The sequence below is a fragment of the Drosophila sulfurigaster genome, chromosome 3, assembly GCF_023558435.1.
Source record: "Drosophila sulfurigaster albostrigata strain 15112-1811.04 chromosome 3, ASM2355843v2, whole genome shotgun sequence".
Taxonomy (NCBI): Eukaryota; Metazoa; Arthropoda; class Insecta; order Diptera; family Drosophilidae; genus Drosophila; species Drosophila sulfurigaster.
Window position 1 is genome coordinate 35915586 of NC_084883.1, and position 25963 is coordinate 35941548.

At 36.6% G+C, this 25963-nt stretch overlaps 5 protein-coding genes across 6 annotated transcripts; all 5 read left to right on the top strand.

Annotated features, from left to right (window-relative positions):
* The first annotated feature begins 354 nt into the window (after positions 1-354).
* On the top strand, positions 355-8766 carry LOC133845331 (protein embryonic gonad). The gene is made up of 3 exons (XM_062279763.1): positions 355-736; positions 5256-5333; positions 7196-8766. The coding sequence occupies exons 2-3, from the start codon at positions 5256-5258 to the stop codon at positions 8258-8260; spliced, it is 1143 nt and encodes a 380-aa protein (XP_062135747.1). The 5' UTR covers positions 355-736; the 3' UTR covers positions 8261-8766.
* A 3257-nt stretch (positions 8767-12023) lies between these two features.
* Positions 12024-13383, top strand: LOC133843882 (cyclin-H). The gene is made up of 5 exons (XM_062277640.1): positions 12024-12434; positions 12490-12691; positions 12757-12985; positions 13054-13165; positions 13227-13383. Exons 1-5 carry the CDS (start codon positions 12118-12120, stop codon positions 13342-13344), a joined length of 978 nt encoding a protein of 325 aa, XP_062133624.1. The 5' UTR covers positions 12024-12117; the 3' UTR covers positions 13345-13383.
* Positions 13384-13691: 308 nt separating this feature from the next.
* On the top strand, positions 13692-21478 carry LOC133840050 (uncharacterized). The gene is made up of 9 exons (XM_062271704.1): positions 13692-13715; positions 13774-13856; positions 13988-14411; positions 14472-14613; positions 14666-19118; positions 19182-20084; positions 20265-20515; positions 20574-20775; positions 20843-21478. The coding sequence occupies exons 1-9, from the start codon at positions 13692-13694 to the stop codon at positions 21102-21104; spliced, it is 6744 nt and encodes a 2247-aa protein (XP_062127688.1). The 3' UTR covers positions 21105-21478.
* Positions 21472-22568, top strand: LOC133840586 (angiopoietin-2-like). Its single transcript, XM_062272496.1, has 2 exons — positions 21472-22286; positions 22352-22568. Exons 1-2 carry the CDS (start codon positions 21472-21474, stop codon positions 22482-22484), a joined length of 948 nt encoding a protein of 315 aa, XP_062128480.1. The 3' UTR covers positions 22485-22568.
* Positions 22569-22737: 169 nt separating this feature from the next.
* LOC133840585 (angiopoietin-related protein 2-like) lies at positions 22738-25891 on the top strand. 2 transcript variants are annotated; one of them, XM_062272495.1, is made up of 5 exons: positions 22738-22922; positions 23036-24056; positions 24141-24615; positions 24675-25652; positions 25772-25891. In XM_062272495.1, the coding sequence occupies exons 3-5, from the start codon at positions 24547-24549 to the stop codon at positions 25772-25774; spliced, it is 1050 nt and encodes a 349-aa protein (XP_062128479.1). In that variant the 5' UTR covers positions 22738-22922; positions 23036-24056; positions 24141-24546; the 3' UTR covers positions 25775-25891. The 2 variants fall into 2 exon arrangements, with proteins under 2 accessions (XP_062128479.1, XP_062128478.1); XM_062272494.1 differs by lacking the exons at positions 24675-25652; positions 25772-25891 and having other exon boundaries at positions 22751-22922; positions 24141-24413.
* The last annotated feature ends 72 nt before the right edge of the window (positions 25892-25963 follow it).

Here is a 25963-nt window from a genome sequence, read left to right on the forward strand (position 1 = left end):
GATAGCAAAATAAATACATATTAAATAATACCGTTAAAATATATTTATTTATTTTATGTAATTTAAATGTTAGAAAATAAAATTTAAAAAAAAAATCATATTGTAAAACATTTATATTTTTAAGAAATAAAAAAAAGACTTTTCAAAAAGTCTTTCCAATTGCATGCTTCCAGCCCGGAATAAATTCCTGCTGGGATGTTACAGTGTGTTTCACACGAACACATGCATGCAGGCGCACACACAAACACACAAACACACACACAGAGAAGAGAAGACGCGTGCGCGCGCGACTTCAAATGCTGCTGCTGCTGATGATCTTTGAGGCCAGGGCCAGTCAGTCGGTTGGTTGGAGCTCAGAACGATGATGAGGATTTAGTCTCGGATGGGCGCTACGCTGCAAAGCATCGCAAGGCTGCAGAATACCGCTATTTCAAAGTGTCTCTCGCGATATAAATATCGCGGTTATCTATCGGTTATGTGCGGCACGTGATTGCTCACGAGTTTCGCGTGAAAAGCCGTCGCTAAATTGGTTCAAATAATAATGCAACAACAACAACAAAACAAGCACAAAAAATGATCAATTGATTGCATAAAGATCATTCATAAAAATAATTCAAATAAATTGTGAAAATTATTAAAAGTAAATAAAGTGTGTTTATTGTGTCAAAATACAAGAAAACTACAAATACAATTTATGTTTTGAGTGCAGTCTTCTGCACAATCGAATTGTGAAAGGGTGAGTGCAGATTAAAGTGAATTAATAAAATTAGCTTTGGAGACTAGGCAGTTAAATATGAAAGTTTTGCGAAAAAATTAGATAAAATTAAAATTTTAATTCAAAAAAAAAAAATGTGAAAAATATTTTCGATTAAATAATATTAATATTCAATTTTGTTTTCAATTTTATAATTAAATATCTGCAACAACAGCAAAAGTGTTTGCATAAATTGATCATTATTTGCCAGCCTTGACCTTTTGGCTAATTTATGGCTAGTGAGTCGTAGCTGCATTTTAGATTTTTCTTTTAATAAAATGCATCAGCTGGCAATTGACTATATCATATGCTAATACACCAGCATATAGTATGTAACTGAAATATTAAAGCGTATGTATCATCACAGAGTAGAAAATAGAAACTTATATCAAATAATCTAGCTACTCGAATAACTGGGGATCAACTACCAGTTCGGTCACATGTCTGGGGGCACTTGCTTGGGCAAAGCTTTGTCATGCTCAAAGGATTACCTAAGCGACAACATTCAGGAAGCAGAAATGAAAACAAAAGACGCTCATTGACATGCTCATTAATTATGTTATTGCCTTTTGTGCGATAAGTGTCAAGAAATGATTACAATAGGACGACAAGAGTTGTTGGTAAAACGAAGATGTGGAATATACAAAAAAAAAAAAAAAAAAAGAGTAAAATGTTGAAGATATTCATGCATTTAATTGTCTGACTGCTGCTGGCAATCAAGTACAAAAAGGGCTAAGCATTAAGATGGGAGACGATCGAGTCAGGAAGCGAACAATTCAAACTAGAGCGTGTGACTCTGTTGAATGGATTTGCATATTGCAATGTCTTTTGGCAAAAGGCTAATAATAAAGCATATTACGGGCAATTGTTTATTGTCGTCGTCCATTCGGGGTTGTGCTGTGTGTCACCGATCTCGATCTTTTAGTTTGTTCAGTTTTGTGTGTCTGTCTGTTGCTTTTGCTGTTTCTGTTTCTGTTTCTGCTCCTGTTTGGACTTGGACTTGTTCTATTTTGTAGCTGCTTCAAAATATTTTCAACAATCGTGGTTTGCTTGTTTGAACACCTTTTCTTAATGGCTCTCCCTCTTCAGGTCTGTCAGCAATAGCTTTTATCTGATTTGTACGAGTATTGTACATGATTTTGTTTGCTTTTAAGGACACATTTTTTTTATTATTGTTGTTTATTCTACTATGCCACACTCATGGACTGCAAGTCCTTCGACTGTTGTCTATGTCAACAGCTACTTGATGAGCTTGTTCAAAACTTTAGCTACATAAGTACAACTGATCTTGTTCTCATTGTTACCAAATGAACGAGTCTTTACCTCTGATCGCAAATGCAAACACCAAAAAGAAAAACTTGTATTTAAATGTAACTACAGCCACTCGAAACATCGACAATGATCGGCTTAAGATCAATATCTTGTGGCTAGCAAAGTCTCTAATCAAAACCAGAATACTGAACTCTAAACGATTCTATTTAGTGCATTCCTCATTTAATTCAATTAAATAAAAGAAATAGGAAATATAGAAAATTAAATATGTAAATGAACTTAACTAAATATTTATTGTAGCACTTTGAAAGTAAAAAATAAAAATATAAAATGTTTAATAAAAATTAAATTACTTAATACATTTTTTGATGACAATTTATCCTATAATTCTTTATGTGAGTTGTTTACAGTTATTTTCTGAATTTAATTATTTGAAATCCTGCCAAATTCTACTAAATTAAATTACGTTATATATAAACCCAAATATTTGATATCTTAGTTTAAAAAGAAATATATAATTAAGTGAAAATAATTGAGATATAAGAATGCTATAAAATAAGTAGAACACTTTTCAGTTGATCAATCCGGATTTCCTTCGCAGCTCAGCTCACTGAGAAAATAGCCTGCAAATGTGCTTTGACCCAATAAAGTAACAAAAAGGGGGTAAATGGCGAGCATTAAACATAAGCACTTCACGTCTTTGGCAGTTGTCTCTGGGTATTGCATTGCATTTGCGAGTTTAGGTTCGTTATTGTGTGTCCATATCTCTGACACTGACTTCGCCGCTTTTTGCTGGGCAGGAGGGCGAATCGCTTTGGCAGCTTTTGCTTTTGATTTTGCATTGGCTTTTGCGGTGCGGTGCGGTGCGGCGCGACACAACTGTTGTTGTTTGTGCGGCAGCCAGAGCAACGCTCAGCAGGTGGTGGCCCCGGCGTGATGCTGCTCCTGTGATAATGGCGAACACGCCAGACCGCCACTTTGCATATAAACGCGCGCTAATGGACACCAAAGGTGACAGCGAGCGCTGCTAAATTGGCAAACATTAAATTTGCACCTTCACAGCGGCAGCGGCCGCTGAAAAAAAAAACCGTGACAATTTTAGGCACAGCGGTGCGCTTTTCCAGAAAAGAAGCAGCAGTGCAGATAAAAAAGAAAAAGGAAACATATAAAAAACTGTATTTGCAATGGCGAAAAGTCGACAAAGTGCCAGAAGAAAAGCCTGAGAAGACGACCCAAAATTCCCCCAAGTGCTAAGTGCCATCGATAATCTTGATTGTCGCCGAAGCTTAACTTTTATGTATTGCGCTTCGTGTAGCTGATAAAACCTAGTTGTTTGTGTTAGCAAAGTCTATTTATTATTGATCATGCTTGACACAACACTTACAGATCGATGTTTACTTTAACAATTTAACAAAGGAAAACAAAAGTTTTTATTTGCAAACTTTAGAGAGCAAAATAATTATCACATCATATGTTAAAATTATATATCATACGAATACTTAAAATTTACAATTTTCTTAGAATAGTTTTAACAAATATATTCAATTTTTTCTTTCTTTTAAATTTTTTTTTTTAATTGTACGAAAACCTTTTAGATAACATTTATTTAGAATAGTTACCTCAATATTTAAAAAAGTTATTTTTTACATCATTTTTATTGAAAATATTTAGAAACAAATATTTTTTAATATCATGTTTTATTAAAGGCTTTTATATTTTCACGTTTTTTTTAACAAAACATTTTGTATGTCATTTGTTTGAGAATTTTTGAAAACCAAATCTGAATAAAAAAGTTTGGCTATTTAAATTATACATGTTGAAATTCGAATTATTTTTCTTTTCATATATTCAAAGTTAATTTAATTATTTATGCTCAATAAATAAAAGCTACTTTATTGCCCATATGAGAAGGTTATCAAATATTCTACAAGCAGCTTTGCATTGCACATTTTTGCCGTTGTCGTTTGACAATTTCATGCCCCTCTTCGACAACACATAGAGAATTCTGTGTGATCTTCCCAAACATTTTCACGCTGATCAAATATTTGACGCAAAATGTTTGTAATTTTTTCTCCAGTTTCTTTTTGTTCTGTTTGACCTTAGCTTTATGATCATCAGGCGCAGCAAAACAAGTCACTACGTACATTAGATGTGTGAACACGACCCATCCACATGTAGAGAGCTTTCGCCGGCAAGGGAAACGACAACGGGTGGCGGCGGTAGATGGGGAGAAGATGCGGAAGAAGAAGCGACAGTGGCCAAGGAATCGAGTCTTGGATATGGTGCCAGCCCAAACCGGTCGCTTGCATACCTCAATTTCTAACCACGACCTGTGGCGAAAAATCACAAAAAGCACAAAAAAAAAATAAAGAGAAACGCAGTGGGTCATCGGTTATGCTTCTTCTTCTTCTCATTATTGTTGTTGTTGTTGCTATTCTGGCTGTTATTATTACTGTTAAGCAGTTTCACTGTTTTCTGGGTATGTGACCGACCACAGAAATAACAACAGCAACAACAACAAGGACAATCGTGAAAGATTTAACTTTGCTTGTCTTTAGGCCAAAACGTTTAATGAAATTACATTAATTTTATTATGCTATTTATTAGGGGTTTTTTTTTTGTTATTCAAAAATTTTATGATTACTTGAAATAAATTCTGAAAAAAAAATAGAAATGAAATGTAATAAATATAAAATTCAAGTAAGAAAGCTATAGTCGAGTGTACTGAACTGTAAGATACTGTTTTTGAATTAAACCCAAGCAGTGCGGTTTTATTCCTAAAATATACCTAAGTAATATACTGGAAAAATACTAATCTATTGCAAGGGCTATATTTGGTATATTGACAAAGTACTACATAGTACATATAACATATATACATACATATACAAAATATACCACATTGTGATCCAAAGCGATTAAGCAACCAACTAAAATGATGGCATCATTAAAGTAAAGGAGGTAAAGATTATTGAAATAATCTGATCAAACTGATAATTAACTCAATTAATCTGAAAAATATATCTATAAAGATTATTAAAAATAATTTGAATAACAACATACCCAATGTAATAATATTTTCGTTTTTATTTGTAACTGATAAGATGCAGTAAATTTTATTCTATAGATAACATTTAATAATTAATTTTAATAAAACATATTTTTAAATTATGAGTATCGTTGGAGATTTATTAGCAAATACCTAAAGTAATTTATGTCTTTATTTCAGATGAACCAGCTGTGCAAAGTATGCGGCGAACCGGCGGCTGGTTTTCATTTTGGAGCATTTACATGTGAAGGTTGCAAGGTAAAATCAAAAACAATTTCAAATTATGCTATTTATTAAGGCTTTCAGATATTAAAAATGATTGCTCAACATAATTTCATCCAAAAATAGAAAACAAATGTAATAAATATGAAGAAAAATTAAAAACAGAATATTTAATTGCCAATTCTCTACACATACAAAAAATATTTGCCAGAAAACTTACTGTAATAGACACGAATTTTAGTAAGTACTACTTTCCTTCTATATACGTATGTATTTCCCACAAAATGTGCAAAAATAAACTTAATTTTGGCTTTTACTTTTCAAGCATAAAAGGAAAAAAAGCGAAGTAAAGAGTGAAAAATGTTATTGCTATAATTAAAATTCAATTCGGTAGATTAATCGATTTTTAATTGACTTTAAGTAGATACTTACGACTCCGTAGAGTCGGAGTCGCGAGCACACAATGGGATACCCCATTCGAATGGCATGGGAAAAAGATTTCTGCGAATTTAGAGCAGCAAACACGGCGATACTACAATATATAGAGCTAGAGGTAGAGCTACAGCTACAGCGAGATCAAGGCAACTAACATACAATTGTAAACTGCAGTCAATCAAATAAAAATTACATGCATATTAGATGAGTCAGCGCAATTGTAAACTCATTGCTGAACATGAACTTCATCAGCAGCGCGGCAAATGCCAAGACAATCAGAGTTCGAGCATGAGTTGGCCAAAAACCAAAAAAAAAAAATAGAAAAAAGAGCACATAAAAAACATAAACAAAACACAAAGATACAAAAGTGTATTCAGATACAATAAATAGTGCATGGAACTCCCCTTCGTCTGCGAGTTGGCAATTTATTAACGCGCATTTGGTAATTGAAGCATTCAGATTGTTGAAATTATGCCACTTGCTGAATGCTAATCACAGGTGAGCGCGCAGGTGCCAAAAAGAGCAAAGGTAAAACAGCAAAAGTGAGATATGAGAAATCTCTTGGTTTCTAAGGTAAATAAATAGGAGAGCATAACATATTTTAGACAAATAAAATGTAATAATACAATTTATTTTATTTATATATTGTGGAAAACTTTCACTGTAATATTTATTTATGATAATTGTAGCTAAAAATAGTATAATAGTAGAGAAGGGAAGATAAATTTTTCTCTAATTTAATAGCATAAATGATAAAAAAAAAGTAATACAATTACAAAATTATTAAGAATAAAATTGTATAAAAAGAAAGATATAAACAGAAAATTTAAGTTTTGCGATTTGCGATTTGTAAATAAAAAAAAATATATTCATATGTAAATTTTGATCGAATTTAATAAGTAAACATTTACAAAATAAAGAACTATAAATCACTTAAATATTTATTATGATTCTGGTTGTAAAAAGTATACAGAAAGAAAGTATAAAAAGTAAATTCGTATGTTAATTTTAAACAATTTTAACAAAGAAATATATATCACATAATAATTATAGTTAAAACAACTATAAAAATATAGATAGAAAATAGAAGTTTTCTTAAATAAAATATCATTAATTTATATAAATAGAATAAATAAATTCAAATGTAAATTTCAAGCAATTTTAAGAGCAAATAAACTTAGGATTACACATAACAAACTTATCAAATATAAATCACTAAGTAATATCCTCTTTTACAATTTGTCAACCATTAAAAATAAAATTAAAATATATTAACTTGGTGAATTGAAATATTTGCAAAAGTAATTAGAATTATTAATAAACAAAATTCATAACAAAATTTTGATAATTTTCACTATTTTTCGAGTCGAAGGTCCCAGTGTACTATTAAATGGTAGATTTAATATAATAAATAAGTACAATAATTTTCACTAATCGTTTGTTGAACCTCTTTTTCATTGCAGTCGTTTTTTGGACGCACTTACAACAATATTGCGGCAATTGCCGGTTGCAAGCACAACGGCGACTGCGTGATCAACAAAAAGAATCGCACGGCGTGCAAAGCCTGCCGACTGCGCAAGTGTCTCCTGGTGGGCATGTCCAAGAGCGGATCGCGCTATGGCCGACGCTCCAACTGGTTCAAGATCCACTGTCTGCTGCAGGAGCAGCAAGGTGGCTCAGCGAGCGCGGGCAATGGCAACGGCAGCGTTGGGAATGCGAATCTGGATCAATTGGCGCGACTGCAGCAGGCGAGCAATCAGGCGCGTCAAACGTATCAGGACAAAACGAATCCCTGCATCAAATCGGCCACAGCAGCGACGCCGCCCAGCAGCATGACGCTGCAATCGGCGGCGTCAGCGGCAACTGCAGCTGCCTCAGCCGGTGCCTCGTCGCCCAGTCTGCCTGGCTTTCTGCAGGCAGCGAAATATCTGAATGAGCAACAGCAGCAACAGCAGCAGCAACGTCAGCTGAAGCTCGAGTCCCGCCTCAGCAATACGCCCAGCGATTCGGGCGCCTCCTCGGCCGGCGATCCCACGGATGATGGCACCAGTGTGTTGAGTGCTACGACGAGCAGCATACGCAAAGCGCTGCGACCAAGCAGCTCCACGTATGCGGGCAGCTCCGAGGCTGATTTGATGGAGCAACAGCAGCGGCGACACAAAGAGCTGCTCGACATCTTTCGCAGTCACTCGGAGCCGTTGTACAGCTCGTTTACGCCATTCACATTGCCACCCTCGCTGGTGGGCAGCAACATGCCACCGTTGCCCATCTTCAAGGAACAATTCAAATCGGATCTGTTGTTTCCCTTCCCCGCCGCAAGTCCAGCCGAGGAGGAGGAGCAACCCATTGATTTATCGCTGCGATCGCGCTCGGATGTCGTTAGTCCGGTGGCCAATAGTTCCAATAGTAGTCCGCTCAGCGAGTCAGCCAACCTGCCATCCGTTTCGTCCTCCTCCACGACAACATTTGTGCGCAAGTCGACGCCGCTTGATCTGACGCTAGTGCGTTCCCAAACGCTGACAGGATGAGGATCATAGCTAGCTAGCCTGGAATTCATTAGAGTGCCATGGGTCACACACTCACACACACACACACACATAGTTGGGGTCGTTTGTAGCACAGTCACTCTGTAATCGCCTCCGTACTACCGTAAAAAATATATTTGATATTGGTGCCAGTGAAAGTATGTACAAATAATTTGTTTTTAGCTCAATTCAAACGCATTGAAACACACTTCAAATCAAGCATAATTAATGCAATAATTGTGTTTAGCCAAATTTTCTATTGACTGTCATTTGCATTGTGTTTTTGATTATTACATATTTGTATTTTACTTAATTTATTTAAGCCCGTATTTATAGCACTTAATTTAATTCGTCATCTTAGTAGTATGTGTTGTTTTCGCCAATTGAACTTTCTGTTTGTTTTTTACTTTTAAATAATTTATTCAGTAGACACTTAAGCTATGAAAACACAATTGTAAGCGACAGCAAAGAAATGATACAAATAAAAGAAAACAAAACTCAAATCGCAATTCAAAAACCGATTTTTTCTTTTTTGTTTTTCATTCCTAGACATGATTGAGTTGCGATGATTTGTTATTAAAAAATTCATACTTTGTACTATGAAAGTCAGCGCACAGCAAAATGAATTGACACATGAGTGGACTTTACATGACCATTTACAGCAAATTGTTCAATATATTTGCGATTCAACTGTCACATGCTCTGGGCTTACACGATCAAAGGCTCCTTGAAAGACGACCAAAGGCAAGAGCGCTTACGTAAGCTGCGTTGACGCATTTCCAAATGTCAGCTATCAGTTTATTGACTATATATAAATGTAATTATGACAATGCTCGACAGATGACAACTGATTCCGACATCAGCGAAGGTACAAAACAAATGACTTAAGCAACGAACTGATGGGTAAAACAACAAACGAGCATAGCAAAGAAAACTCGACTGAAAGAAATTTTATTAATCTAGCCAGTAAACTGACACTAATTAACTTTAAATATTATTAGTAATAAATTTACAAGCCAATCCAATCAGCAAATCAAAGGCAATGAACTTAAAAACCTATACACCAATAGGAAAGAGTAATCAAAGGTAAACTGTAACGATTTAATTATATTTTATTACACTTATAAAACAATTTAAACAAAAATAATGTAGATTCCTTTTAAATAGTATAAAACTAATCTCTTAACTCTAGAGTGTTATTTTTTATTATGTCTGCAACCTTAAATTGCAAACAATCCAACCCCAACATCTTTTTTGACTTTTATGCGCGCAAAACAAATGACTTAGGCAACGAACTGAAAGTGAAATTAGCCAAACCAATGAATGCTTAAAGTGAGTTTTATAAGTAGATGTACATAACTCCCATTGGTTTAGCATCAAGTGACAAGACAACTATACATATATATGTATATATTGGTTGTGTGTGTATGTGTACGAACACGCCCCCAGAGAGTAGCGACAAAGTGAGATGCCAAAAGCCAAACATAATCCACGACACTCGCACAATTAGCAGCCAGCCAAACAGAAGCAGCAACAGCCACAGCAACAGCAACTGCAACAATCTTTTAAACAAACAAATAAATAAATAAATACAAACAAGACTGTGTGTTGTCTGTCTATCTCTCAGACAGGCAACGAGCGTCTGGCAAATGCCTTTAAAATGCATTTATGCACCAAAGCGAACCGAATGTGATCAGGCCAACAAGTGTGTATGCGAGTGAGTGTTCCTCAGTGTGTGGATGTGAGTGTGTGAGTGTTGTGTGTGTAGATTGCTTGTTGGAGATATTTTTGCAATGATTTTATTGATGTCGCTGATTGTGATCAACCACAAAGCGAGAGCAGAGCATGCGAATAATGCAATTGTTTAGTGTACACGATAAGTAACAACTAGAATCGCTTCGTATTTAATACAAATACCCTGTAAAATTATGGAAGAAATTTAGTGCGATAATAACACAGTGCTACAACTTCTGCTTGTAAAATATTAATGATGAAAATCAATTTGAATTATATCTTATATTATTGAGCACTCAACTTGTACATATTTGCAAAATTCGAAACATTATAAAAATTTCAATTAAAAGTTCCCGTTCATTTAGACAAAAATATTATTGCTTAATGTACATAAAGAAAAAAACACTAAAAAATATAGTATTAAGAGATAAAAGTATAACTAAAGATGTATTGTTATTTTTCGATCTTCTTGCTCAAGTGTAAATTTCACAGAACTTCAGTTTAGTTAGATGTTTTGTATTCAGAATTAAAACAAAGATTACTTAATTTATAAACGTCAAATAGGTCACATTTTTCAAAATTTGTGAAAAAAAATTTGCGAGTTTTCGTGGAATCTTGTGGTATTTGTCTATATATGGTATTTGCCTCGTCGAGCAGTCCAGTTTTATAGCCAATAAACAGTGCTCTTCATCGCCGCCCATAAGCCACCCCACATTTCTTTCGGTTTGCCCGTCATCTTTTTGAGGCCAATTCCCGCTTAAACATTCGTCTGAATCTGAGCTGGAGTCTGAGTCCGAGTCTGAGTCAGCTACGCCTTAGTCAAGTCAGTGCGCGTGCGCCGCAGACAAGCCAAGATGGATTGCCGTCACTGAGTCTTGACTGACTGACCGTCAGACGCTGCCAGATGCCAGATGCCAGTTCCCAGTTGCCCGTTTCTAGTTTCAGAGCTGCAAGAAGCCAAAGTTAGGTCGTCAGCTTCAACTTGGGGGCTCAAACTTGGAGTCGGGCGTGCTTAAAATTCAATTGAATATTGAATTATTGCATTGAATTTCATTGTTTGTAAATGCTCGCCAGCTTTTATTGTAAACTGATTTCTTTTTCAACCAGCGATTTATTTATTTATTTCGGTTTTATTGTAAGCCCAAACTTCAGTTCAGTCGTAAATCGTCACAAAATCTATTTTGTATTGTATTTCATAAGTAGATCCCAATATTTGGGTGGTCTACATAAAGAAATACTATAACAAAAGTATGTAGTACACATTTTAGTCCAATTTGATCAACAAAGGCATTTATTTCGAGATACTAAAAACGAACTTGGACTCAATCTTAAGCAGCAGCTTTATATACATATAATATTGGCGCTTGCTCGCAAACTGAACTCTGAATCGCGACAGTGAAATCACAAAAAGATCGCCAACAAATCGCTTGTTGTAACAAGAGTTCAGAGTTGTCAATAAAAATTAATTGCAATTTTATTGCCAACGAACACAGCTCCTGCATACAAAGTAGCATACTCAGTCCATTAGGGTATTAACACTGTTCAATGCGATTGGTGACACAGCTGAAAAGCCTTCAAAAATATTTGGCTTTGTCAGGCCAAACATGTTTTGTGTCTGTAAGAGTCTCCAAAATTCAGTGTAAACTTTAAAATCTGTACCTGCTTACACTTAAGAGAGAACAAACAATCAAAATGACCCAATTTCATGCCGAATCAACATCAAAACAAAAGCAACAACTAAAATTAATTCAATTTCGATGACTGGACCTGACTTCTCCCTCATCTCCTTCACCATGCTTTCTTTTGTTCCTGTTGCTGCGTACGTTCAAAATGCACAACACATGCGTGTTATCCAAACAGCTGGACAAATGAAACTATCGAATTTATTACATTTAAAACAGGCGCCTAAGAGTATGCAGGATAACGAAAACGATAATATTGAAGGCGAGTTTGTCCACTGAGAATGGCAAACCATTTTGCTTAAATATCGATACTGAGAAAGTGGCATATTTTAAAGTTCAAGTTACGGTCACACTGTCGGCGACAGCACAGTTTACAAATTGTGGACAAAGCCGTCTAGTTTTGTTTTGATTGTTTGTTGTTAAAAATTTACAAACTATGCCATAATGTATCCACTTAGTTCACAAAGACGTTCCTGGACATTTGCCAATGAAGAACAGCTGCGCGTATTTCGCGTCGAACAAAACACCAAGTACATAGAGGAGCACGAAGCTGAGGCTCCATCAACTGGCAATCTAAACGATTTCTTTCTGACGCCGGAAGAAGAACGCCTGTTGCTGAAGCAATATGAAATTTACTTGGTGGACTTTTGTCGACGTTTCGAGCCCCCAATGCCAAAATGTGTGATTGGCACAGCGTTCCATTATTTCAAACGCTTCTACCTCAATAATACACCAATGGACTATCATCCCAAGGAGATATTGTAAGCACGTATATGGATTATGTTATGGAATTCATTTAAGCATTTTATATTTTAGAGCCACATGTGTTTTTGTTGCCTGCAAAGTGGAGGAATTCAATGTGTCCATCAATCAGTTTGTTAACAACATTAAAGGCGATCGCAACAAGGCCACAGACATTGTGCTCTCCAATGAATTACTCTTAATTGGCCAATTAAACTATTATCTCACTGTGCACAATCCATTTCGACCTATCGAAGGCTTTCTTATTGATATAAAGGTGTGTAGATACAAATGATATAACTTAATTAATAGGCAAATTAACTATCATTGATTGTATTTCAGACACGTAGCAAAATGATAAATCCAGATCGCTTGCGTCCACATATTGATAGCTTCATTGACTCCATATTCTTTACAGACGCGTGCATGCTGCACACTCCTTCGCAGATTGCTCTTGCTTCCATTCTGCATGCTGCTAGCAAGGAGCAGGAAAATCTGGACAGTTATGTGACCGATTTACTCTTTGTCTCTGCGCCAGAGAGGCTCCGCGGTCTCATTGAAGCTGTCCGCAGTAAGAAACTGATTGCTTAATCAATTTTTAAAGTACATTATCACATATTGATTGTTTTATTAAACTAGAAATTCGTATGCTGGTCAAGAATTATGAGCCACCGGATCGGGAGGCAGTCAAAGCAATTGAAAAGAAGTTGGACAAGTGCCGCAATCAAAACAATAATCCCGATAGTGAATTGTTAGTCGTATCAACTCTGCATATGTCAACCGGTTGTTTAATGCTGTTTCATGTTATTTAGGTACAAGGAACGATTGCGTCGCTTATACACCGATGAGGATGACATGCCGGCTGAAGATGCTTCATTTCACATTGCCGATGTCAGCTCAGATACTTCAGCTATGAATATAAGTCAGTGAAATGCCGATTGATAAAAAAAAATAAAGAAATATATGAATTTAAATGAATACAAAATTTCCTGGTTTAAAAAACTTCAATGAGATTTTGACATATTGTAGATGAGTCCGTGATTGTGATTGAGTCCGATTAAATTAACGTCTCAAAATCGATCCATATATATATATATATATTTATCGATATGTTCATAGATATCAATGAAATACATCATTATTTTGGTATATTTGTTGCATTGCAATATTGCATCTTTTTGAAAATTTAAGCTCTGGTCACACTAAGTCCAATGTTGGCGTCTATTTGGTTTCAAACTGAAAACTAAAAGATTACAACTTAATTTGAGCAGACAAACATGAATAGAAAACCCCGCAGTTCGGTGAGTGCATAATTAAAAAAAATTGCGATAGAAATTTAATAAATGTATTTGTTTATAGCTGAAAAAAGTCTTGGACGAAAATGATCCTACCATAAAAGCAGTGAATCGTCGCATCAGTTTCAGTGGCAAAAAGTTTATACGGTAAGTAAGCCTATAAGAATATTATTATTTAAGTAAAGGGAGCAGTAAGGCCATGTCCCCAAACACAGCATTTTAGCATTCCCTTCTTTTACAAATTAATAATAAGTGTACCATTTTTTTTTTTTTTTTAGCGAATTCGATACCACAGAGAAGCCCCGAGACTATGACAACTCATATGAAATCTCGGATCATACGAATGGCGACGACAGCCATGGCACTGGAGCAGCAGCAACCTCAACTCTGCTGCAGCTCACAGCGCGGCAAGGAGACAAGGAGAACGAGAAGATGACGAGCATAAGAGAATCGATATCAACACAATACGATCAGCAACAACACAACGATTTCACGCTACAACTGCAGACGAGCGTCAATCTGACGCTAATGCCGCACGAATTGGCCAAATATCAACGTCTAACCACTACGATGCCTATGGAGTTCGATAGCTTGTCGCTGTCGGATGTGGAACGCGAGAAGTTGCGTGAAAATAGCATGTATAAAGTGCCGTTAAGTGAGAAAACTATGGATTTAATGCCACAGAAAATGTTCATTGATGAGGTAAATTGAGATTATATGGTCGAAGATTTATTAGTCATTTACTAATTATTTGTATGACAGCTGGACTGCAAGCAATCGGCCAAGGGAGACAGGATTTTAAATACCATCGATATGAGTTGTGTGGCCGACAAGGAAAATATTGTGCAACAAAAGACCGTGCTCTTTGAGGACAATAATATAACGTGTGATTTCAGTGATATTGGTAAGCAAATTTAATGAATAAGCAACTGCAGCTACATTTCTTACTTTTGCAGATCCCCAGCAAAGTGTAGCAGCTGCTGCGGTTGCTGTTAATGTTGCTGCAACCCCAAAGCATGAATCGTTTGCTATGGAAGATCGAGATTGTATCAACTATTTGGCTGACGAATCCACATCGTCACCATTGATACCATTGGATGTGATTAACGAAAACAACATTAGTAGAAAACTCAACTTTCGGCAGCTTAATGATGCCTTAAACGCTGGTCGTATACAACTATTTCCCCATGGACCGAGAACACCAACAACAGATAAGATTGTGAAGCCACCACGCTTTTGGCATGGACTGGAACAGCAGCAGGATCAACAGGAATTGCCACTAAGAGATGCCATCAAACCGCGTGGCACGCTCAACTTTAGTGAAAGCATGATGGTGTCGCCAGTATCGCAACAACCAAATAAACCTATGAAAAATCCTATAGATTATCCAGTTAGCGGCAAAAAGAAGGAAGATCAGTTTAAGCGCAACAATCGCTTTTCCCAGGCTGATGAATTTATGCTGGATAATACAAACTTTTTGGTCCACGCCAAAATGGGCGATGAAACACAGTCAAGAAATAGCTCCAAGAGTGCCTCGCGGCGAGAGACCACCTACGATAATACTGCCATGGAACTAGATGATCTTGAGAAACAAGAAGCAGCCGTTGTAGCTGCTCTCGAGAAAGTCACACGCCAACAAAAGTTGCAGCGTTGTGTCGCAATAGATGAGAGTGATATTCAAACGAAACAAAGACTCAGTCGCACTATGCAGATGAATGAATCAATTGAAGTAGACCAAAATCAATCACAATTGGCGAAAGCCATAGACAAGGATACGTCTATTCAAGAGCCTGCAATACCAGTTGCGGAAAAGGAGTATGTAATACGCAGACAAACAATGCGCTTTGCAGAAGCAATCGACGAAGATCAGCAGAGTCCTCCAAGGGATTCGCGTACAGCTGCGCGAAGACAAACAATGCACTTCGCTGAGGACATGGATGAAGAAATGCAAAGTGCGAAGAAGGAAAAAAAATTGCCAGTCAACAGACAAACATTGTTGATGGCCGAATCTATTTACGTGGATGCACAAAAACCACATAACGAAGCAAAGCCGCAGGCACCATTCAAAGTCCAATCGAATCGTCGCAGACAAACTGTACACTTGGCAGAAGACATGGATGAAGACGTCATTGAAGAGGACCAGGTGAAACCGCCACAAAAAGATCCATTAATGGAACCTGCCACAAAGCAACGCAAGCAATCTTTATGCTTTACGGAAGCTATTGATATAGATATGCCAAGTCCTATCATCGACACACAATCCAAATCTCAAGCTGCTCCACCAACACACAAATCAAATCAACGCAGAGAGACTTTGCTAATGTCAGAATCAATGGAAGAGGAGAAACAAAAGCCACAGCTAAAAGCTGCAGCATTGGAGTGTCTAAAAGAAAGAAAGCGACAAACTTTGCACATGTCTGAACCCATGGAAGAAGAGCATAAATCAGTTGCATCTGCCAGAAAGGAACTACCAACAAAATATTTGCCGTCTCCACTTGAACACGCTCGGTGTCGACGCAGAGAGACATTGCTAATGTCAGAAGACATCGAAGAGGAGGAACAAAATCCACAACTCGAAACTGAAGCAGTGAAGTATCCAAAAGAAAGAAAGGAAGAGGAGCCTATGAAAGTGCAGTCAGCTGCTTCTGCTAAAAAGCATTTACCAACTAAATACCTGCCTTCTCCACTTGAACACGCATCAAGTCGACGAAGAGAGACATTGCTAATGGCAGAAGCCATTGAAGAGGAGGAGACGAACCCACAAATAGAAACTACAGCAGTAGAGCACCCAAAAGAAAGAAGGCGACAAACATTACACATGTCTGAACCCATGGAAGAGGAGCCAATCAGAGTACAGTCAATTTCTTCTTTTAGCCAACGTAAAGCAGATTTAACAAAGCAATTACTAACCAAATATCTGCCTTCTCCACTTGAACACGCTCGGTGTCGACGCAGAGAGACATTGCTAATGTCAGAAGACATCGAAGAGGAGGAACAAAATCCACAACTCGAAACTGAAGCAGTGAAGTATCCAAAAGAAAGAAAGCGGAAAACATTACACATGTCTGAACCCATGGAAGAGGAGCCTATGAAAGTGCAGTCAGCTGCTTCTGCTAAAAAGCATTTACCAACTAAATACCTGCCTTCTCCACTTGAACACGCATCAAGTCGACGAAGAGAGACATTGCTAATGGCAGAAGCCATTGAAGAGGAGGAGACGAACCCACAAATAGAAACTACAGCAGTAGAGCACCCAAAAGAAAGAAGGCGACAAACATTACACATGTCTGAACCCATGGAAGAGGAGCCAATCAGAGTACAGTCAATTTCTTCTTTTAGCCAACGTAAAGCAGATTTAACAAAGCAATTACCAACCAAATATCTGCCTTCTTCACTTGAACTCGCATCAAGTCGACGCAGAGAGACATTGTTGATGTCGGAGGCCATCGAAGAGGAGGAACTTAACCCCCAACTTCCGACTGCTGAAGTAGAACATCAGTCGAACAGACGGCAAACATTGCTCTTAGCGGAGCCCATCGAAGAAGATCTAATGAAATCAGAACCGATCACAGAGAAGGAATATCTAACCAATCAACGCCAAACCGATTACAGAAGGCATTTACCAAATAAACATCTGCCTTCTCCACTCGAACACGCATCAAGTCGACGCAGGGAAACATTGTTGATGGCTGAACCCATCGAGGAAGAAGCAATGCAACCAGCAGCTGCTAATGGAGAACAGTCGAAAAGCGGACGCAGGCAAACATTGCATCTGTCCGAACCTATTGAAGAGGAGCCAATGCAATTAAAGCCATTAACTGCTGGACACCGAGCCAAGCCTTTATATGTTGGGAAAGCAAGTGAGGAATCTATTTCAGTTGCTCCAAGTACGCATAAGATTGAGCAATCGTTCAAGCCAAACAGACAAACAATGCACTTGGATGAGCCCATCATAGAAGACTTGCCAAATATATCAAGTGATCCTGGAGGAAAGCCCGCTCCCTTTGCTGTACAGACTCACAGCATTCGCAAACAGACGCTGCACTTTGATGAGGAAATGCAAGAAGCAGGATCTAATGCAATGAAAGAAATTAACAACAGAAACAGGCAAACAATGCACTTGGCTGAACCCATAGAAGTCGACTTGCTTATTATACCAAATGATCCTAAAGCAAAGTTGGCTCCTTCTGCTGTAAAGCCACACGGTATTCGCAGACAGACACTTCACTTTGAGGAGGAAATTGAAGAAGACATTCAGCCCATACAACGCGAAATGATAAATGAGGGAGTTTCTTCAACGGAAGAAAAGAGCAACAAACGCACACAAACGATGCATATGGCAGAGCCAATGGAAGAGGAGGCAGTCAATGTACCAATTCATCTTAAAGCAAAATGTGCTTCTTTTGCTCTGCAGATGTCAAGAATTCATAGACAGACACTGCACTTTGAGGAGGAAATGGAAGAAGACATTCAACCCCTTCAGCGTGAAATGCATTCAAGTATAGGAGGTGGTTCACTAGAACAAAAAAGCAATAAACATAGACAAACACTACACATGGCTGAACCCATCGAAGAGGACTCCTTCAGTATAAACATTAAACAAGCGGCTGCTCCTATAGATTCTCGCCAGAAGCAGTGCCCAACGCTGCATTTGAGGGAAGTAATTAAAAAGGAACCGACCTCGAAAAGCAATCAACGACAAACTCTAGCTCTACCTGAGCCTTTTGATGAGAATTCAATAAGGAATGAAAAAGACATTTGCCAGACACAGTCAGCAGCCACGACGAGACAAGATGTCATTGATATCGATGACAGTTGCATTGAAATAGTCCCCACATATCCAGCAGTGCTAAAGCCTCACCAGACATTATGTATGTCCGTAGATATGAATGAAGATGACATGCCAGCAACTACACCGCCTGAGCCAAGTAGCATCCAACCAAGAATAACGTTTCTTGAGAATATGGATTTGGAATTTCTCAGCCCAGTTGCAGACAAGGCCGGTTGCGATTCTCCCTCAGATTCGGGCGAATGGCTTGCGCAAATGAATGCCAAGATGCGTAAAACTTATGTGAATCCCAACAATGATAAAACAGAAAGCAGAAAAGTGACTATGGAAACGCCCAAAAACAAGAAAATGATACAACGAAGCTGTTTCCCCATCACACCTGGTCGTTCAATTATCGAATACGAAGACGTGGAGGAGATGTGCAATATCGGCAACTCAGAATTAGCAACGACAAATGCTGCATCGAAACAGTCTGTGGACATGGAAGTAGATAAATCCATCTTTGGTACGCCATTGACATCCTTTAACGTCAAACGATTGCCTACTCATTTGACTCCAAATCTGCCACAACCAAAGAAACGCAATACACAATACTCTGGAAAACAAAACGATTCAAACAAGTCAGTCAAGTTGATATTCAAATTAAATTAATTCAATAATTCGAATATTTATTTATTTTACAGCTCTCAACTTCAGTTGGATAGACCAGTTAAGGAAACAGATGCACCTCTTTCAACTAGCAAGAACAAATCACATATTCTTGTGCTTGGCAAGTCCTTGAACTCGCCATATTCAGAAACTGAACAGCTAGATGGCACTGTTCAAATGGTTAGAGCGCAAATGATACGCCAAACACGTGTAGAAACCTTGCGACCCATGGAACAAAATTTGAAAGAACGAACAATAGCAACTTATGAGGACAACCCGATTACCATATCCGATGTGTCAAGTCATTTTGCAGCACAAAAGGAACTCGCCAAGCAGGATACAAAGAACACTTCAAGCACCAGCGGCAGCTCCAACGAGAATAGCAATAAAAGCTATGGAAGATCGCACAAAAAGTTTCTCAATCTCAGCGGAGATACGGAAATCTTTGACGCCGCTGAAGTTATTGACTTGTCGCTTGAAGACAATGAAATTGAAAAGACGCGGCTAAGTTTGGTGTCAACCTTGTTAGACGAGGAGGAAGCCAGCCTTGTTGATGGCGTTGACATCGAACTCAAGGCGGAGCCTGAACCTATAACAGAGCCTGAGGCATGCCTCGAACGAGTAAATCCACCAGCGCCAGCTGGGTCTGTGTATGCGTGCAAGAAATGCACACATTGCAGACGTTCCTTAAGTGCAACGCTGCCAAATGAAACAGTTGAAACATTTGAGTTACCAAATTGGGATGCGCTGGAGCTGGGACTTGAGCGATTGAAGCGTTTGCGACAACATCCAACGCTTGATGAAGTCGAAAGATATTTTGAACTCAAGGATATGGAACGGTATTCCAGTGTTAGTGATCTCAGCGAATCATCCGATGAGGATACACATCGCATAACACTACAAGATTTGCTTGCTGATTTCAAGCGCAAATTTGAGGAGTAAGTTGATCTCTGTTTCATTATCTTCTTGTTTGTCGCACGTTTTATGTTAAGCTTCCAGTTAGCTTTTTTATTATTATTATTATTGTTCAATTGTTTCATCTACCTAATTATTATTATCGAATACTATCCTTCAGTTTTACCCTATTCCTACTAATTGAGCAACTATTTTATTTTTAGAATGTCGAAAAATTTGCCCGAACCTGTTATAGTCGGGTCTTATGCCAAACGATTGAAAACCGCACTGCAAGAACAGTCACCTCGTTGGATTTTCGATTGTGAACTCCAATGCGATCGTCAATATATCGTCACGCATAAAACAATTAGCACATTTCGCTTGGTTATCAACTATGAACCGCTGGATATTATGGAAACTGATATAAAAGTGCGCAAAATAAAAGCCACGACTTTTAACACCATTATTACAAAGTGTAAGCATTAATGTTTGTAGCTCAGAAAACTTATTAAAATTATTCTTACTTTATACAGCCCAATGGGGAGTACTTTCGCATCTGATGGACTTTCAGTTAAGACTTGCACTGCCATTCAATCTCATGATACTTTTAGATGGCAATAAAGTGGATGATGTCGTGAAATTTCTAAAACACATCGATACTATTTGCGTGAAGACCAAAAAGTTATGCAATGATCTGCGCTTGTTATTAATATCAAAACAGGCCTTGCTTATAAGGTAAGAGCTTTATTGCTCTTTATTATTTTTATAACTAATTCACGAAATTCTTTTCTCATTCGTTAAGGCAACCCAATCGCACTGTAGTCAGAAAAACTATTCGAAAAATGACTCGAACAAAGGATGAGGCACACTCTCGCTATGAGAAAACAAATTTTATCATTGAAATCACTAATGTGGAGAAGCTATCATTTGAAAATATTCTTGAGCCGCCGCTGTATCATTTCGATGAAAAAATTCAGTTCTTACCAAAGGGCATTGCTTTTCTGGATACATTCCTTGAACATCCGGAACAATATCTTAAGCCAATAACTCAACCAACTAACTAAATTCACTTCATTTATCTATCTATCTAATTTATTCGTATGTGCTAAGTGACATCAGCTCACTAAAATGTACGTAATAAGAGCGATAAAACTTTCAATCGATAAGGCTAAGAATAGTCACATAAGATTAATTGTGGAGAATAATCATGTACGTCATTAAACTATGTAATCGGCAATTATCTACAAGTTGCATATACAGACATCTTATCAGTTCACAATACTTATATTTGTACTTTAAGTTATCAGTTTAGTTGCTATTGAAACGTTGGAAGTGCTTGCACGATTGAAAGAGCTCTTTAATTAACTAAAGTAATATCTACAATAAATATTCTGTTAAGTTTATGAATAAAAAAGCCAGTTTTTGAAGGAAATGACAACTATTTTCAACGGAAATTTAAAAGATGAAGATGATTTTGAAACGTCTTCGATAAAAAACAAAATGGATAAATTGGAAGAGGTAATATCAACCTGTGACGATCAAATCTCGGCAAATGAAGAATCCATCAAGGAGAAGGATAACCAAATTGCTATTTTGGAATCGAAAATTAAATCCAATGACATTCAATTAAAGGAGAATATCGCGTTAATTGAAGAAAGCAAATCGCAAATTGGATCACAAGAGTCGACAATAAGAAGACTGGAGCAGACAATTGCAGATTTAAATTTAAAATTGAAGCAAAGAGAAATCAAAAAACAATTGACACAAAGTGAAAAGGTTATTCGTATTTATATACCTTATGGAACGACGGCTAGACTAATGCAAGTACCTGGCATTGAACCATTTGAGCCAACTCTGGATGATAAGATTGCTGGCAATGGCTGGATTGTCATTCAGCGTCGATTTGATGGCAGCGTCGACTTCGATAGAGACTTGGCCACTTATCACAAAGGCTTCGGCGATCCCCACGGCGAGTTCTGGCTAGGACTGGAGAGGATGCATCGAATTACAGTTCATCAACGGCATGAACTCTATATTCATATTGTCGATTATGAGAATGAGACACACTATGCACGTTACGACAAGTTTTTAATTGGTTCCAAAGACGAGGAATATCAATTAAAGTCACTCGGTATTTATTTCGGAGATGCAGGCGATATGATGCGAATGAGCGAAAAAGTAAATTTCTGGGTTTGCCCAAAATATAAGAATGGATGGTGGGACTTGAAAAAATCAAATCCAAATTGGTAAGACCATAAATAATGATAATTCTTTAAACCAGAATGACATATTTATTTTTTTAATTTTGCAGCAATCTAAATGGAAAGTATTCTAATACCCAAGTTAATGATTGGCACTATCTATATTGGGGACTGGGCAAATGGGGAAAGGGGCGAAATCATATTAAATCTGTTCAAATGTTGATAAGACCAAAAAATGATTGATTTCTGTAAAAAAAAATTGTTTGTTAAACATTTTCAAATTAAATATAAAATAATAAAGTTTGTCGAATACAAACATGACCCATCAAATTTAGTTCCTCTACAATTTGTAAAGACAAAAACGGTTTGAATCTGATACGATATATACATACATACATATGTATGTAATTATAGAAGATCCTTTGCATGTCGATTTAGTAAGTCGATAAATCGGAGATTAAACATATCGATACCATATCAGCTGTTCACCCTTGTCATGGAGCCAATATTTAATATTAATGTATTGTTCGTAGAACGCGCAGATCTGTCTTGTTTTTTTCTGTTCTGTATAATCGAAGTGTATTCAACTCATAAAAAAAAAACAACAAAATGGATGCTAAGAAATTATTAAACATTCTATTCGATGAAAATATGGAGGAAACATATCCAGATAATTATTCTGTTAGTGAATTTACACTTAAATTTTCTCTTCTTTACATACATACATACATAAATGTGCTGAATCAATGACTTGCATACATACATATGTATATATGTACATACATATTTTCCAGAACTATTCAGGGGAATCAAATTGCGAACTTGTCTGCTCGAGGGCGGTGAAGGAATTGCTCGAGCATTCTGTAGAAGTCGAAGTTTTCACCAAGATTTTTCAAATTAAGGACGAACAATTAAAGAATGCGAATGATAAGATAACAGAGCTTCAGAAAAAAATATGTTTTTACGAGGAACGGATAAACATTTGCAACCAGAAAATTAAAGAGAAGGACGAATTATTAACCTCCTTGTCGGCAGGTTCAACGTCTATTAAAAATACAATCGATAATTTAATGGATTTGCTAAAGAAAAATCAGCAAAACAATTATGAAACTGATGAACATAAGGTTCCAATTGATTATTTAAATGATGAGGACATTTCCGAAATCGAAAACATATCTCAAAAAGAGACTAGTACAGAACTCAATAAACTGTCTACTAATAAGATCAATAAACCAACTAAATCCACCATCAACAAATTAGAGGAAACAATTAAAAATTTATCTGACAAAGTCATTGAGAAAGACGAAAAATTGTCGGATTTAATTAAAAAGCTTGACGATTTTGAAAATGGTTTACGAATTTGCATTCCGTATGGCACAGCGAATGCATTAATGTTCATTCCACATACACCACCTTTTAAAGTTAATGTGGAAAAATATAATAAACTTGGTTATATTATTATTCAAAATCGGACCAACGAAACATATAGCTTTAAAAGAAGTTTACAAGAATACTGCGAAGGATTTGGTAAATCTCGCGACGATTTTTGGATTGGATTGGAAACAATTCACAAAATAACAAACTATCAACCACATGTTCTTAGAATTCAAATATGGGACTATAGCGAAGAACAATATTTTGCTGAATATGACAACTTTGTTGTTGGCGGGAAAGATGAAAACTACAAGCTAAAGTCATTAGGTGATTACAAAGGAAATGCCGGCGATATGATGCGTTTTAATGAAAATAAGGAATTCCAGGTGTGCCCCAAATTAGGGGGGGGTGGTGGAGCCAAGAGGTTGAAGCTTCAAATTGGTAGGTTGCGGACTATTTTAAATATTATTAGATATATTTTACATATATATTAATTTCAATTTTTGTTTTTTTTTTAATTTACAGCAATTTAAACGGGGAACTGTCTGAGAAAGTAATAACCAATAAGTTTGATTTCATTTATTGGGGACTGATGAATTGGGGAAAATCGTGCCACAATATTGCTTATGTCCAAATCGGAATAACTCCTAAAGCCGCTTACCTTAAAAAAGAACTTACAACTATAAAATCTAATAGCTGAATTGGTAAAAAAAAATGTTAGTGTTCTATTTTTTTAAGTTTTGAATAATGCCACATTTTTAAATAAAGCAAGATAGAAAATCGAATATTCGATCGATGGTACAATATCGATAGCAGAGTTATATTTGATCGGTGTTAAAAATTTCGATTATTAATCAGCTGTTTATTGCCCTATCACGTACGCAAGAAGCCAGTTGTGTAGTTTTGTTAATTTTCTTTGACTGCCGAGATAATGGATCCTAAGAAATTGAACATTGTATTAGATGAAAATGCTATGGAACATTCATCGGATAACTTTTCTGTTAGTATACGGCGTGTTATGGGTGTACATTGAATTAATTAAATATTCATATTTTTTAGTTTAATTTGGGGAATTCCCGAAATTACACCCCATGCGAAGTTGTCTGCGCTAGGAAAGTAAAAGAATTTTTCGAAAATTCAATTGTTACACGAAATGAATTCGAAGAATTTACTAAAATTCTTCAAATAAAGGACGATCAAATAAAGAATGCGGAAGATAAGGTAACTGAGCTTGAAATAAAATTATCAGTCTATAAGGAGCGGATAAACATTTACAACCAAAAAATGAAAGATAAGGATGATTTGATAGCCGTATTATCTCATGAATCGTCTTCAATTAAAACTAAATTTGACAAATTAATGGAAATTCTTATTGCTAATAATCAACCGTTCACAAATAATGATGAAATTGTCGAATCTACTGATAATATCGTACACGAAGAAGGCCACATTTCTCCATTAGAAATTACTGAAGAACTAAATGACTTAACAATTAATGACATCAATGATCCATTGAAACCCACCATTAAAAAACTAGAGGAGACTATTGCTTTTCTAACTGCCAAACTAACTGAAAAAGACGGGAAACTTTTAGAATTATCCGAAAAGCTTTTGAAATGGGAAGGCCGCCTACGAATTGCAATTCCATATGGAACTTCAAGACAAATTCTACATATTCCAAACACAGCTCCCCTTGAAGTTGTAGTGGAGCCTTTTAAAGGACGAGGAGCCATCATTATTCAAAATAGGTTAATTGGAAAATTCAGTTTTGATAGAGACTTGAAAGACTATTATGAAGGATTTGGCGACATTTTCAGTAATTTTTGGATTGGATTGGAATACATTCATAGAATAACGTCGAGTCAAAGGCATGTTCTTAGAATTGATATGTTCGCTTATTGCGGAAAAAAATATTTCGCTGAGTATGACAACTTCACTGTTGCGGGTAAAGAAGAAAATTACAAGCTAAAATCACTGGGTAAATACACTGGAAACGCAGATGACATGATGCGTTTCAGTGAAAATCAGGAATTTCAGGTTTGTTCCACACTTAAAAGAGGCTGGTGGGACGTAAAAAATGCTGTGCAGCACTGGTAAGTCCTAGTCTATTTAGACAATGTGTACATTATTCTTATATATTTTATTTTTTTGTGCAGTAATTTAAACGGAAAAACTTCGAGTGACATCAAAGAGAATGACTTTGAATACATTTACTGGGGGCTTAAGGATTGGGGAAATAAATGTCAAAACGTCTCCGGAGTCAAAATGGTAATATTTCCCAATATATAATCTATATCAAAGTTAACCAATATTTGAGTAAAATAAATTTATACGAAAATAATTATTTT